We start from the raw sequence: 13,574 nt of genomic DNA, 5'->3' as shown, positions 1-13,574 counted from the left end.
CAGCTATTAGGTGATTCTTTACCATTTGCAGACTACAATGTAACCCCAAATCCAACATTTTGCTTTGAAACTTTTATTTTAAAATTAATGTCTCTTGAAATCCTCATAGAACCAAAATATTATGCTCTCCTATGCACTGTGCATTAATATAAATACTAGACAGGAAAATGCAAAGCAAAACCTATTTAAATAGGACCAGCTTTTATTGTCATTTCTAGCTCAATCACATTCCGATACTAAGTCTTTCAGAAATAACAGTTTTAAGCAGGTAACTCTACATCCTGTATGTTTCATTGACTGTCTTAATTCATTATACTGCCACCATTCAAAGATCCATTGTGCATCACTGTTAGTCTCATTCAGCTACTCCTTCCTGTGGTTTACTCTGGGTTTTCCTGGTATCTCTGTCTCATGCTACATACTTCCAACCACTTCCTCCAGCAAGCTGCCCTCCCCATTTCTTCTCTGATAAATTTGGGTTTTAACGTCACTCCACCTGCTCTTTTATTAGTTGAGTAAAACTTATGCCTCCAAGTAACTGAAAAATCTCTGATTGATTAGACAGGACACTCCTCATCTCAATGCCATCATGGCATACATTATTGGGTTGGGGTTTTTTTCTGCAATGAGTCTACTTTGGGTTTTGATACTGTCTAAACTCTAATTTGGCAATATTGGGGAGGTTTAGTAGGTGCTTTCTGTATAGACAGTTTAAAGTAGTTCTCCTAGCAAGCTCCTATTTTTATATATTTTAAAACCACACTACTTAAAACATAGACATAATGAACAGCCTCAGGGGGGAAGTTTTAGCAGTTCCTTTATGCGTTAAGCTGTGTGTTTAAACCTGCACCCTTGGCATTGTTAGGACAGAAACTATTGCCTTCAACATTAATACTAATTAGACGACCCCTCCACACCAGAGAATTCCTACTCTTCACAGTGAGCAGTGGTTAATCCAGTAGGAATTATATTCTACAGCTTTTTGACATCATCCTGCAGCCTAAAACCATTTCCTTTGTAGCATTCAGGATGATAAAGGGCAACAAATCTTGACAGGACTCATAGGATTCAGTTAGACTTGCTCCTCATGGAACAGACACAACCCCAAGAAGCAGAAAACACCTAGTGAGCTCCAATGAGAGTCATACATCTGAGAATTTGCTATGTATATCCACTCACATGGCAGGGTTAAATGAAAATGGGACATTTTTTTCTCTGCTGTATTTGGCACTGGATCCCAAGAAGGTGTTGAGTTTCTCTCAAGGGACACTGGTATAGGCCGAGGGAACTCTGTGGACAGCATAGGGGAGGCCTTACTGCCTTTTATTTGGCTTTATCATCCAAGAGAGAACAGGAAAGGGAGTTTGGTGGGAGCACAGTTTCACCATGGGGGTAGCAATGTGAGTGTATTCTGGGTAGAAACTTCAGGGCAGCAAGTTCGGAAAAAGCATCACCTCCCCACCTTCCACATCTCCTGCTTGGAGATTCTGCATCCTCCCCCACACTCTGCAGAAGGTCCAATGCCTCCAGATTCAGACACCTCTCACTGTCACCAGAAACTGTGCTACTAGTCCCCTAGTCGTCTTCTACTGCTATAAAGTACCTTGTAGAGGAATGTTTTGCTGAGAAAGCAGTCTAGCAGGAGAATAACCACACAAACTTAAGTAAGGTAGATCCACTCTTTTCCCTCACAGACCCTCTTAAGCTCTCAAATGACCATGGGGACTCTAAACCCAAAGTCATTCCTTCAGTCTCACACATGGCCATCACCTCAACTGCAGTATGTCCTCACTGGAACTTTTCAAATATTGGATCCTCTCCCCACCAATACACCCAGAAGTATTCATCATACTTTTGCCTACACAGGACTCAGAAAAGATATGTTGGTCTAGGGGCCAAATCTGATAGGGCTGTCTTATTCTTCCTGCTGATTTTTGTCAGGCAAACTGAAACAGAGCATTTTAGTACAAAGGAGATAGAAGTTTGTTTTCACTGATGAGTAAAACAGTCATTCTGACATATACTCACATAAGCACTAACACTTCAAAGTAATTCTGTCATTGAACAGAGAAATGATTTTGTAGTGTTTTTAGCAGTTAAAGTATGATTGACAGAGTGCAAAATATAATGATTAGGTTTCATCATTTGAAGAAAAGTTTAAAGAATGTGTAACTAGTTCTTTTAATTATTCTTTATTAATATTTATCAAACTGTACAATCCCTCTATTTGTTAAATGCAGTGAATATTCTATCACTAGCTCATTACAAAAATTATTGCTTCGGTGACATAATTTTGCCATGTTTTACAAGTGTTACAACTGACAGCAGCAAATGCATAATATACATTTACATTCCCCTGCTCACATCTACTGAAATGAGCATTTACATTTCATATGGGAGCATTAAACAAAATCACCTATATAACGGTTCCTGAATTAGAGATTGCATGCTGTAAATCAAGAGATGAGGTGCAATAAGTACCTCAAATGAATACAGTTGTGAAGTCAAAGTGATAGTTAATACAAATTCAGGATTCCTGGGTAAGCCCTATTCATTCCTTGTGGTTTCCCACTGATGATGAAGAAAGATGCATAAAAGCCAACAAAAGTGAATGCTCCCTTGGTACCTTACAAACATAAATTACTAGTTTTGCACTCATCATGAGCTGGCTGTATTGCATTCTGATTTTTCTCATAATAGGAAAATATCTATATCAATAAGGGCTGATTAAATTTTGATAATTTTCTTGGATTTTTAAAAAAATGCTGATCTGTAAACAGATCCAGTCTTTCATCTCCTTGGCTGTCCAGAAAGAACATTTCATAATCAAAAGAAATTATTAGAGATGAAACAGCATATGCTATTCTAGAGAACATAAGAGCAGTGTCAGTGGACCTGGATTCAGTATTCTCAGTTGTGCAGATAACAGTAAAGGAGTAAACCTCAGATGCAATCAAAACATGCTACAATTGCAGTTTGAGGTAGTGCAAGTAGGAGGGCTGGGAGTGAAAGGACAGTCCACCTACTTCATTTTAATGGGGCTTGCAGTTGTTTTGCAGAAAGTAATGTATGGCAGTCATATAATCCACTCTCAAAGCCTAGTCAGACAACAGCAGAAACCTAGAAAGGTGTCTCCTACTCAACAGGAGCTTGCAAGGGGTAAATGTGCAATTTTACCAAAGAGTAATCAGAAGTAGCTTCAGATGCCTCCACTAAAGTTATTGAACTGAGAATTCCAGTCCTGAGAATGGGTTTGTGTGGCAAGGAAAAAGAGGCAGGAGAGCAAGAGAAAGGATACTTGAGGCTTTGGGTTTCAAGTTCATGTGTATATGTGCACTATCATCTATCCATCCACTGTTTAGCTACATTTTCTGGGAATTTCTAACATTAATGTCACAAAAGTCAGAGCAACTGATTATTTTAAAACACATACATTTTGTCAGATGAACATCTTGCATATACTTGTTGGATGCTCCTATTGCTTATAACTATTGTAGGGTAAACCACAGAGTAAAGTCTGTAGCAACTATATTCTGTGGAACTTTTCTTTTTACTTAATATACTACAAGGGAAGATGTTAATCATGTGTCCCAGTTGAGCAGGAGGGACCGGCTAACCCTGTGTGGGGGTGATCAAAGCTGTGTATTCTACCCCCTCTATTCATTCCCCAAGGACAATGGGCCATTAGCAGCAGCTGCCCAGGGAGCCATTATCACCTTCACACCCAGCCTGAGGGGGCGGAGCTGCTAAGGGGCCATCAACAGTTCAATACCCCCTGGCTCCCAGAGTTAATCACCCATTGTGTGAGTCCCCGCCCAGGGGGAGGGACTGGGTGCTCCCTGAGGGTACATAAGTGGTGGGTAAGAAGACATTGGTAACTTCTCGTTGGATCCAGAGGAGCAGCAGGACCTTGACAGGAGGAGATAACAGCTCTTGCCCAGACCACAGCCCTCGCCTGCACCAACAGGTTTTTCATTTCCTTTTGCTCTGGACTTGGGGGAGCCACAGGGGTCTCAGCACAAGGGCAAACAAACCCCCTTGGGTTTGTCCCCCAGGAAACTGGGTTATACTGCTGGGTTTTTGTGAGCTGAAAGCAATTTCCCTTTTGTGTCAGTGTTTTTATTGTAATATTCTTATTAAATTTTAGCTCTGACTTGTAATCTCTCTCGTGGTGAGTTCATTTCCCCTGCTGGTTCGCCTTTAAACTAGCACATCATGTACACCTTTTCTGTCATTCAGTCATAGTGCATTCCTAATACCCCCTCCCAAGAACATACACTCAATTTATGCTCTCATAAAGTAACATTTATTCCTGTATATCCTAAGTCTGGAAGATGAACATGGTACAGGAAGACCAGCACAATTTCCCCATAAACCCTGTGAGAAGAAAACTAGGTATTTATTGGGAAGAAGGAACATCTTCCTGTTCTTTTCCCTTTTTCAGAACTGTAAGGAAGAACAAATAAATCAGAGCAGCAAAGTGGTTGAGCTCTGTTTGGATCCAACAAGCAGAGAACAAAACTCATCTCCTTCAGACAGATGAAGTCCCTCTGAACAAGTTTAGAAAGGTCAGTAGCTCCCCTACCACAGAAGGGCTTGTCTACCAGTACAGCTTCCAGCTGCTTGGGGAGGCCGAGGAATGGGGGCTAACACATCCCATTCTAAAAGAATGCTGGCTGCAGGTCTTTACCATATATCAAGCTTGTCTTCTCATAAAGACTTTTATGTGCAATACAGAGTGCAAGCTACTCCTATTATGTCGTGCTTTGTGACTACAAAGCAAAAAGCGTAGCAGAACTGGTTCCCTCGCAAGTGATCTGATGGCCGGGCTCTCCCACAGAAAGATGTCCTTTACATGCAGAACATTCTTAAAGATCTACAGATATAAAGATAGAAATTATCTAGGCTTAGAAGGGAGGTAAGTTATAAAACCATTAAACACCTAAAAGGCAAGATGGGAAACTACATTTTTACTGAATTTTATCTGATTTACTCTATCATTTTGAATTATTATCATTTGGGGCCCATTAAGTAGAACTGCACTTTCATTTAGTGATGTTTTTAATATTTAATGTTGCCTTTCCAATGTTATATACATTGTATAGTTTATCATTAAAATTAATTTAATCTAGTATAATTTGAATTTGGTGAAAATGCCAGAAGGATCATACTAGAATGGTAATAACAGTAGCAATAGCATTTCTGAAGACTGAAATACAGTGTTATGCCTAAGAAGAGTGTTTCCAATAGCTCATGTTCAAAAAACCATCCAGACAGGGAAAAATCAGCAGAAATAATTTCAGGTGGAAAATGAACGAATAAAGATTCCATAACCTCTCTCCAACTTTTTTTCAGTGATTATGGTGGCAATTAGGACAATACATACTGTTTCTTTAGTATTGTCTACGGATGCCATGTCTGCATGCTCAGTTGGGTTATTCAATTCTTAAAATGCATTATGTTCAAATCACCCTTTCAAAAGTAGTTTTCTGTTAGAACTACATCAAATGAAAACCTTATTGGTGGCTTAAATGTAATTCAGTTCATCTTTGTTGTGTCAGGAGGTGATTTTATATATAAGAGGAAAGAAATGAAAACATTTTAAAAAATTAGTCTTTATGAGGGCTCTTTAATATCATCATCACTACCATAAAGCCAGATGATAAACTGCACACTATTCAGAAGAATGAAATAGAATAAAATTAGCATTGCATTAGTGTAGATTAATCATAGCCCAGGATTCCTGTCATTCTATGGAAAATAAAAGCTTGATTATTTCAAATTTTAAAGTTTCTTCTGAGACAAACATTATTTTAATTAAAAGGCAAATAAGAACCCCGTGAACAGAAGGAAGAACATAAGATTTTGGACTGGTAGGGTTAGTAAATTTTTATCATTGTTTCTAAACAAAAGCAAAGCAGCATTGATGACTTGAATCCATGTGGTTAGCAGCAACATTTCACAAGAGTAATCTAATGAAGCTCTTTAGTGCTCGTGACAGGTAAATGCTTGACAGGTTTATGGCAAGGGGACAAAGCTTCAATAAATAACTTGAAAATCTGCCTCTCTTCTTGTTTGCATAATTATTGCTTTTTATAAGGGCATAATGAAACACCAAAGTATAGGTGAAAAAAAGGCTAGAAAAGAGGCATACTCTTTGGAGATAACAGGATGTACAATGGGAGTATTTTTACTTCTTCTAAGATGAATAGCTACTTAAAAACCATTAGGCCTCTCTCAGACTTAAGGGGAGAATTTAAAGATCTTTTTTCATATAGTTTAGGTCTGGCTAGGGATCAGACCTAAAACAGGGGAGTTGAAATTTTTATTCTGTGCAAGTAGAGAATAATAGTTTCAGAATGTTTTAACTGAAAGGACTTGAGCTTTTGTCTCTAATTCTGGTTACCCATGAAGATCACAATCAGAAATCTGGTGCTTTCTTTGCAACAAGGGGGAAATCTCATGCCCGAGTACTTCAAAGGGTAAGACGCCAGTGCTGCAGGGACTCTGATGTGTCTGGTAAAATCCTTTTCACTGGAAAACTATGTTTTCAGTAAATTGAAATTTTAACAGAAATTTCCTCCCCCCCTTTTTTCTATTTTATGAGGAAGAGAAAGTCAGACTTAAAACTCACTGAAGGAGGTGGAAATTGGCTGAAGAGAACATCTGAATTTTTTTCAGGCTTTGATCAGAAGTGCACCAGGTTTTGTCAGCTGTATTCTGGTTTAGTTATAGAAAAAATAGAACCAAAAGAAATGAAAAAAAAGTTAAGAAAAGATTGATTGAAAAATTTTTTCCCTGCCAAATTTTAAAAAAACTTGGGTTGAAAATTTCACTTTTTTTAAAAAAGGCATCTACTTCTCTTAACATCTTCTACTGTCAGTTTTCCAAACAGATGTGATTAGAAAAGTGTTGTCAATTTTCATTGTGGGTAAGTGGAGCTGGTATTTCTCATGCTTCCCTGCAGCATCACAGAATGCCTAGTTGAAGCTGGTAGCTTTAATGGGTCACATATCATAGGACTCAGAAATCTAGATAATACCTGTTTCTGCCTCTGCTGGAAGAATGATCATCAAAAGCACTAGCTAATACTGGATTTTTGCAGTTTCACAATGTGGCTGGTAAAACAAAAGAAATCGGAGGATATACAATTACATGCTGTGGCATGTACTCAAGATGAGACTGAAGGAAAGAATCCTACATGCAATTTATTTAGATTGAATGCTATTATGCAAATAAAACATTTCATTGCAAAGCACTTAAGATACATTATTCTATTTCCTGCTGCTAAAATAGACATTTATCAGGACTTATTTGCTGTTGTTTGTTGTATTGAGGGGAGGTATACTTAAGCCTCAACAGCGCTTGCTTGATTCACTGTTATTATTTTGGTCCATACAGTCTAACTCAGGACTGTTGCACAGTCCTGACTGGCCACTGCTGCAAGAACACTATTCTTCTTTTAGGCTTGGATGGTTTAAGGTGAGAAACTCTTATAGATATTGAAATTTGATTGATTTGTGAAAAAGTGTAGTCATAGTCCTCTTTGCTCTTTTCTCCAGCTCTCTTGGCTTCTTTTTGAAGTTCTTCTGGAAAACATTCTATGCCTTCATACTAAAGCCAACATTTTATTTTTCAGTTTCTACAGATCAAGTGATGAGATGTCATGTATGAACCCCCTGAAGGATGAGAAGAGAAATTCTGACTTACCCACAGAAAATTGTGAACTGCAGTTTCTTACTGGCTAGCAACACCTTTGATTCAATTTGTATGAAACTCAATTTACTTATTAAAATGGACATTATTGTTCAAATATTAGAAACTCCATTTCTTATATGTTCTAAGTTGTACAATTGTCAGATTTTTATGGTTTAGATTGTAAATGTGGTTTTCTCTGGCTAATTATTGGTATTATTTTTTTAATTTTGATGTCTTAAAAGCCAATGTACTGTATCATAATAATATGAAGGACATATTTAACAGGTGTGGAAAACACTGTATACAAATGTATATTTCTAAAAGCTATTTTTATGATTAGCATGTTTTACTGTTTTACCATACTTAGAGTCAGGTGATATTGAACTTCTTTGTTTACCGCTTATTTCAAACAAGACCATTATGATCAGTGTCACAATTAAATAAATTGTATCATATTTTCCATTATTTTATTTAATTATTTTTTCACTGAAAATAATTACATTTATTAGCAGTATGGCTTCTAAAAAGTGAAAATGTCAAAATAAGAGATCAAACCTTGATAAACTCTAAATTGGATCCTCCTGTAAATCCCTTTCTTCAGATAAGCACTCCCTGTGATGCCATTCATCAGACAGTTGCTACAGCTGTTCCTGCAAATCTATAAAGGCAGTTTGTTGTTACCATATGGAAAGTTTATGGGACAGTCAGTCTCCTGTCTAGCCAGGAAAATTACTTATAGCCTGACAATATCTGACAGCCTGAGTTAGCCTACTTACTACTTTTTGGGTTATCTCCTGGCAGTATTCTTTCTACTCACAAACCACTAAATCCCTCCTAAAAGCCTGAAGTTGGAATAATTAATTATTACAGATATTGTAGGGGGAATCTCAGTATAGAATTTCTTAATAAATCATATTTAATTTCAAACAGAATGGATGCATTATTTTTCTTGTGCTACTGAGACTTTAAAGGTATCAAAGGATATATGATATAGGCTCAAGGTCTTCTTCTCTAATAAAAGTACCAACTTATTCACCATCCCAAAGTCAGACCTCTTTGGCTGTGCAGATAACATGAAACAAGGAATATATCATCTACATCTTACGTAAGATACACTTCTATAGAAAGAGACACGTGTTTAAAGGGATTGCAGGGGAAATAAATTATTTGGTAACTACAGCCTTCCAAGAGGGAAAGGCTTTACTTAAGGAATTATCTTTCTTACACAGTCAAATGGAGCTCAGACCCAGCTGTGTTCCAGTCTGCAGCACAGAGGCCTGACATCCATTGGTATCTATGACAAGAGGAATTTAGTATTTAGGATCATCCAGCACTACAAAGATGAACACTTGCCCTGCCCTTTCAGTCATCCTCTATAGGCTGAAAGCAAGAGAAAACAAAAGGTATGAGAGACACACTTTAAAAAATTGAACTTTAAATTTATATTTTAAAAAAGCAGTTTCTGAGATGATGTGTTTACCTCAAATAGTGAGGAACTCGAGGTCTCTAGTCAGGTTTCCAGCAAAAGGACCATAATCAAAAAAAGATTGATACTATTTTTAAAAATTTGAAAGAAAATCATACATTTCAATTTAATTATTTATTACTGAGTGAGAATTTTCTTCACCAGGTGACTATGTAACATAACACTCTCCATTATGTTTGTATACCTTATATTTAGCTAGTCTATTGTCTGTGGAGTTACATGGTTTACATAAGTGCTGAGTGGTACCTAGCTACTTAATTAAGGGAAGGCTAGAACAAGTAGTTATACCTGAGCATAAAGAATTGTAGCTTCGGAATTTACCAGGGCTGATGCTCCCAGAAAAGTGCAGCCATAAATAAAAAATATTACTTCTGTGTAAGTGAAAAGTTAGGTCAAAAGAGAGGGTGAAATACTTCTCCATCTACCATCTATAAATATAAGTTATGATAATTTTTAACTGTAAAATGCAAAAGGAATTCCCATTTTGGGATCTCCATCTTTGGCTTACAGATAAAAAAAAAAGAACTCCAAACCTAAGCAGCTCAAGGGACGTTTTGCCCATTTCAATCATATAAACTCTTGGCTGACTCAAAAGTTGGAGAATGTCATCCAAGGAGATCAGTTCTGATACCAGTATACTAGGTATATTGTCTTTTCACCATCTCCATTCCAAATGGAGAAAGCACTCTTAGATTTTTATGCATTCTTTACAATCATTATCCTTAGATTACACTTACAGAAATAATTGCACATTGATAATATTGACGCTGTTTCACACCACAGATTAAGTCCTGAATATATTTTGGACACAAAAAGACACCTCTGATAACATCATGAGGCACTACTGCATTTGCAAGACAGAAGTTTGTTACCCTGTGCAGTCTATTACTAGCAAGGTTTCTCAATGGCATGTTTGCTTCAAATCACTACAGAGGATGCTGGTAGCTTCAACAGAGCTTGATAGTTCTCTGCTGTTCATGTATGTGGTATGCTCAGTGTTGTTTGCCATCACTACCTGTACTTGCTTATGAGTTTTGTCAGTTGTGAGGTTTTTTTAACATTGCTCACCCTTGCAATATGGAAGAATAAGGAACATCAGTTTAGATAGCCAACAGTCTTATAAAATCCTTTACGGACAGTCCTGAATCAAACCAATTCAATTCTTACACAGACCAATATGCTCTGTGTATTTCAGATATTTGTTTCAAACCTGTGCAGCTGCATGAATGGAAAATATTTACTAAAAAGCTTTAAAGTTTGGATCAAGAAAAAATATTTTTACTTTTGTAAACTCTTGTATTACATACTGTTGCAATTTTTATTAATTTTCTCTACAGATCCAGTTTTAGTTCTGAAAAATCACTGTACTTAAACTATGTAGATAGCTATAATCTTGTAAGCAGTCATATTTTTAATTGGTGCCACTGCAGTTTAGAATTAAAACATTCAAGAGTTTGCCCATGTAGAGCAGATTGATGGTTCATTACAATTTTCTTTAAAATGTTGTAACATAATTTTTACATGTCTGTAAATAAATATTTTCTCTGATTTATGCACTAAATCAGTTTTGCAATTTCTTCTTTTAAAATGTGACTCTAAGACACTTTCCATGAATAATGTATTTCTCTCATGGAAAAATACCTTTTAAAGCTCTGTAATACAGCCATCCTTCACAAACTGCCCAAGCAGACCAAACAGAAACAGGCATCCATAATATCAAGTACTTATCTTAAGTAAGCAAAATGGAGAAAAAAGTTAATCCTGCCATCATTTTAACTGTTTGAGAAATTTAAAAAATGAAAAGAGGGAATCTTTAAGTGGGGTGAGAAAGTCTTTCCTCTCCAGTCTGCAGAGCAGTGCGGGAGTTTGCAAGGGCACCTCAGGCTTCAGGGGAAGTTTCTTCCTCCTGCTGGTCCTTGACATTGCAAGCTTCTGCACTAATGGCTCCCCACTCTTCTGTGTGTGCCGCTGGATGAGGGTTTTTTTGACTATGGGCTGTGGGTCCACTCCAGACTACACTTGGAACAAGATATCTAACTCCTTCTCAGCCTCCCAGATGTTATGCTTCAAACCACCTCCTGCAGCTCCTGACACAGGACGTCCTCTTACTGGTCACACCTTTGGCAGGCAGGTCTACAGCCTGTTCCTGCCCCTGCTCCAGTAGAAAGGTCATGGAAATTCTTTCAGGCTGAAGTCTGCACTGCAGCCTCTCCCTTCAGCAGCTCCACCTGGGTGGAGGCATCAGCCACCACTGGGGTAGATGGTGCAAGCTCTCCGATCAGGGCTGCAGCCTTCACTCTTGGCTGAACACCCACCTTGGGGTTCAAGTAGGATCAGGGCCCTTGACCTGTACAGATGGTTACAGAATGTGCCTGGTCGCTAGGTTATGTTCACTACAAGTCTCTCCGCTTGGCCAGTGGAATGTCCCATGTTCAAAGAAGTACCCTTCCATAAAAGCTGCCACTCCACACCTTGACTGAGGCTGAGGCACCTGCTCCCCATGGTCCTTGTCTCTGGTGCTCTCCAGGTCTGCCCTTTGTGGGAATGGGGGGCCAACACTGTTACACCTGGCCTTGCCTATGCCTCCTCAGCCACTCTTGTGTGAGCTGCTGGCTCCAGGTGGGATCCATTCTGAGCCTTTTTTATTGCCATTAGGGAAAAAGACAAGTATTTTTGAGTTTTGAACCTGTTTGGAAATACTGTGTAAAAATAATGCAAAATTATTAGAGAAGTGAGGAGTTTTCCACATAAGTAATGGAATCCTGTCTCTTTGCCTTAGGATTCCTAAAGGGGGCCTTCAAAGCAAAACACTGGAAAGATTTTCTTCTCTTGTAAATTCTTTACTCTGAGACAATAACCTTGCTCTTTGTCTTCATAACCAGGCTTTTATCTTCCCTGAAATAAAGTTGTAGGACTTTGCCATAGGAGCTCACCAAAGTCAGCCACCCAGATACATCAAACACAGATCTGAATAAACACCTCTACATGGTTAGACTCCCACATTGGAGGAAGGATAGTGTGTGTGGTGAATCTAAGGACAATTGGACACCCTAAACTAGGAGAAAAAACGTTTGTTTCAGCCAGTGGCTGCCAATCTTATCAGTCAGCCAAAGACAGAGCTTATTAGACAGATAGTCTATTTCTAGAGAAAGGAGGGTCTAGCCAAGGCTATGACTACAGATGCAGGAAAAATTCTGTAAGTAAAACAGCATAACTTGAGAATTTAGAATTCCACCTCTGAGCATTTCTCAGTAAAGGAATGTTCTGACCATAAGGATAAGAAAGAAAGTAAAGGCACTAATGTACAGCAGTTGCAGCCCTATTCTCACAGTTCATGCCCTTACAACAACCAGCTCTGGGAAACTGGTATGAAATTCCTCTGAGAAGCAGCTTAGAAAAAAAACACAGAGTGCTAAAGGGAATAAATAGTTATTGGGTTTTGGATGGTGGGATTATTAACTCTTTCAAGACAAAAAGACCTTGAAGTTTTGGGGTGCTATAGTTAGTATATTTTTTCTGATTAATCTGTCAAAAAAAGATTGTTGTTCCACACTTGTGTGAATAGAATTAATCCACAAGTATTACATTGTATTTTAACAGAAAACTAGTTCACATCTACCATCCATCACATCCATGCCATGTAAATTCCATTCACCCAGAAAAGATGTTTCTAAAGGTTACGTTTAAATCTTCTTATTACTGTCCTGGCTACATATACTTAACAACCTAAGGTAATGGAGAAGAATCTTTGCATAACCACTCTTGGTGTATTACGATATGTGAATGTATCTATGGTATGTAGCTTTGCATATGTAAAAAACCCCCAACATCTTCCATTGCTTTGTGCTTTAGATACCTAGAAATGGTTCTCCTCAACTAGAGATGACTAATGTTGTGGAAAATAAGAATCAAACTCATTCATGTTGATATCAGTCATTAAATGAGTACCTTCAATATCTCTTCCTACTGGATTCTTAAGCAGAAACTGTGATCAGTGCTTACTCTATGAAGAGTCACAGCAGTATCTGGCATATTATTTAAAGAAAGAAAAAATTATAATTCATAATGACCCTGCTAATACTGCTGCTGCAGCAGGACCACAGTGGAACACAGTGGAGGAATAAAGGATATTCAATATGGCAGTACTGCAGCTTGAATCTGTTACTGAGGACTGAATGAGCATTGAAAGGATTTTATCTCAGAAAGACTGAGGAAATTATTGAAAGATTCACCGTAAATATACTCATTGAACATTTGAACAAACCTCCCCCATATATTTATTGATTTTTACATCCCTCCCTGTATGCTGTGATTTTGACTATTCTTTCAAGATCTAAGCCTCAAAATATGCAGGTGATTTTGATTGAACTTCCTGAGAATTCAGCATTTA

At 37.9% G+C, this 13,574-nt stretch overlaps 1 protein-coding gene across 2 annotated transcripts in view; it reads left to right on the top strand.

Annotated features, from left to right (window-relative positions):
- Positions 1-8,163, top strand: part of RALYL (RALY RNA binding protein like) — a 370,788-nt gene extending 362,625 nt beyond the window's left edge. For both annotated transcript variants that reach the window (XM_071554274.1, XM_071554273.1), the window contains one exon: positions 7,640-8,163. In XM_071554274.1, the coding sequence (XP_071410375.1) occupies positions 7,640-7,674 (35 nt within the window). In that variant the 3' untranslated portion in view covers positions 7,675-8,163. The remainder of the gene's footprint in view (positions 1-7,639) is intronic.
- The last annotated feature ends 5,411 nt before the right edge of the window (positions 8,164-13,574 follow it).

Source organism: Pithys albifrons, chromosome 4, assembly GCF_047495875.1.
Source record: "Pithys albifrons albifrons isolate INPA30051 chromosome 4, PitAlb_v1, whole genome shotgun sequence".
Classification (NCBI taxonomy): domain Eukaryota; kingdom Metazoa; phylum Chordata; class Aves; order Passeriformes; family Thamnophilidae; genus Pithys; species Pithys albifrons.
This window is presented reverse-complemented; position numbering and strand designations above follow the sequence as displayed.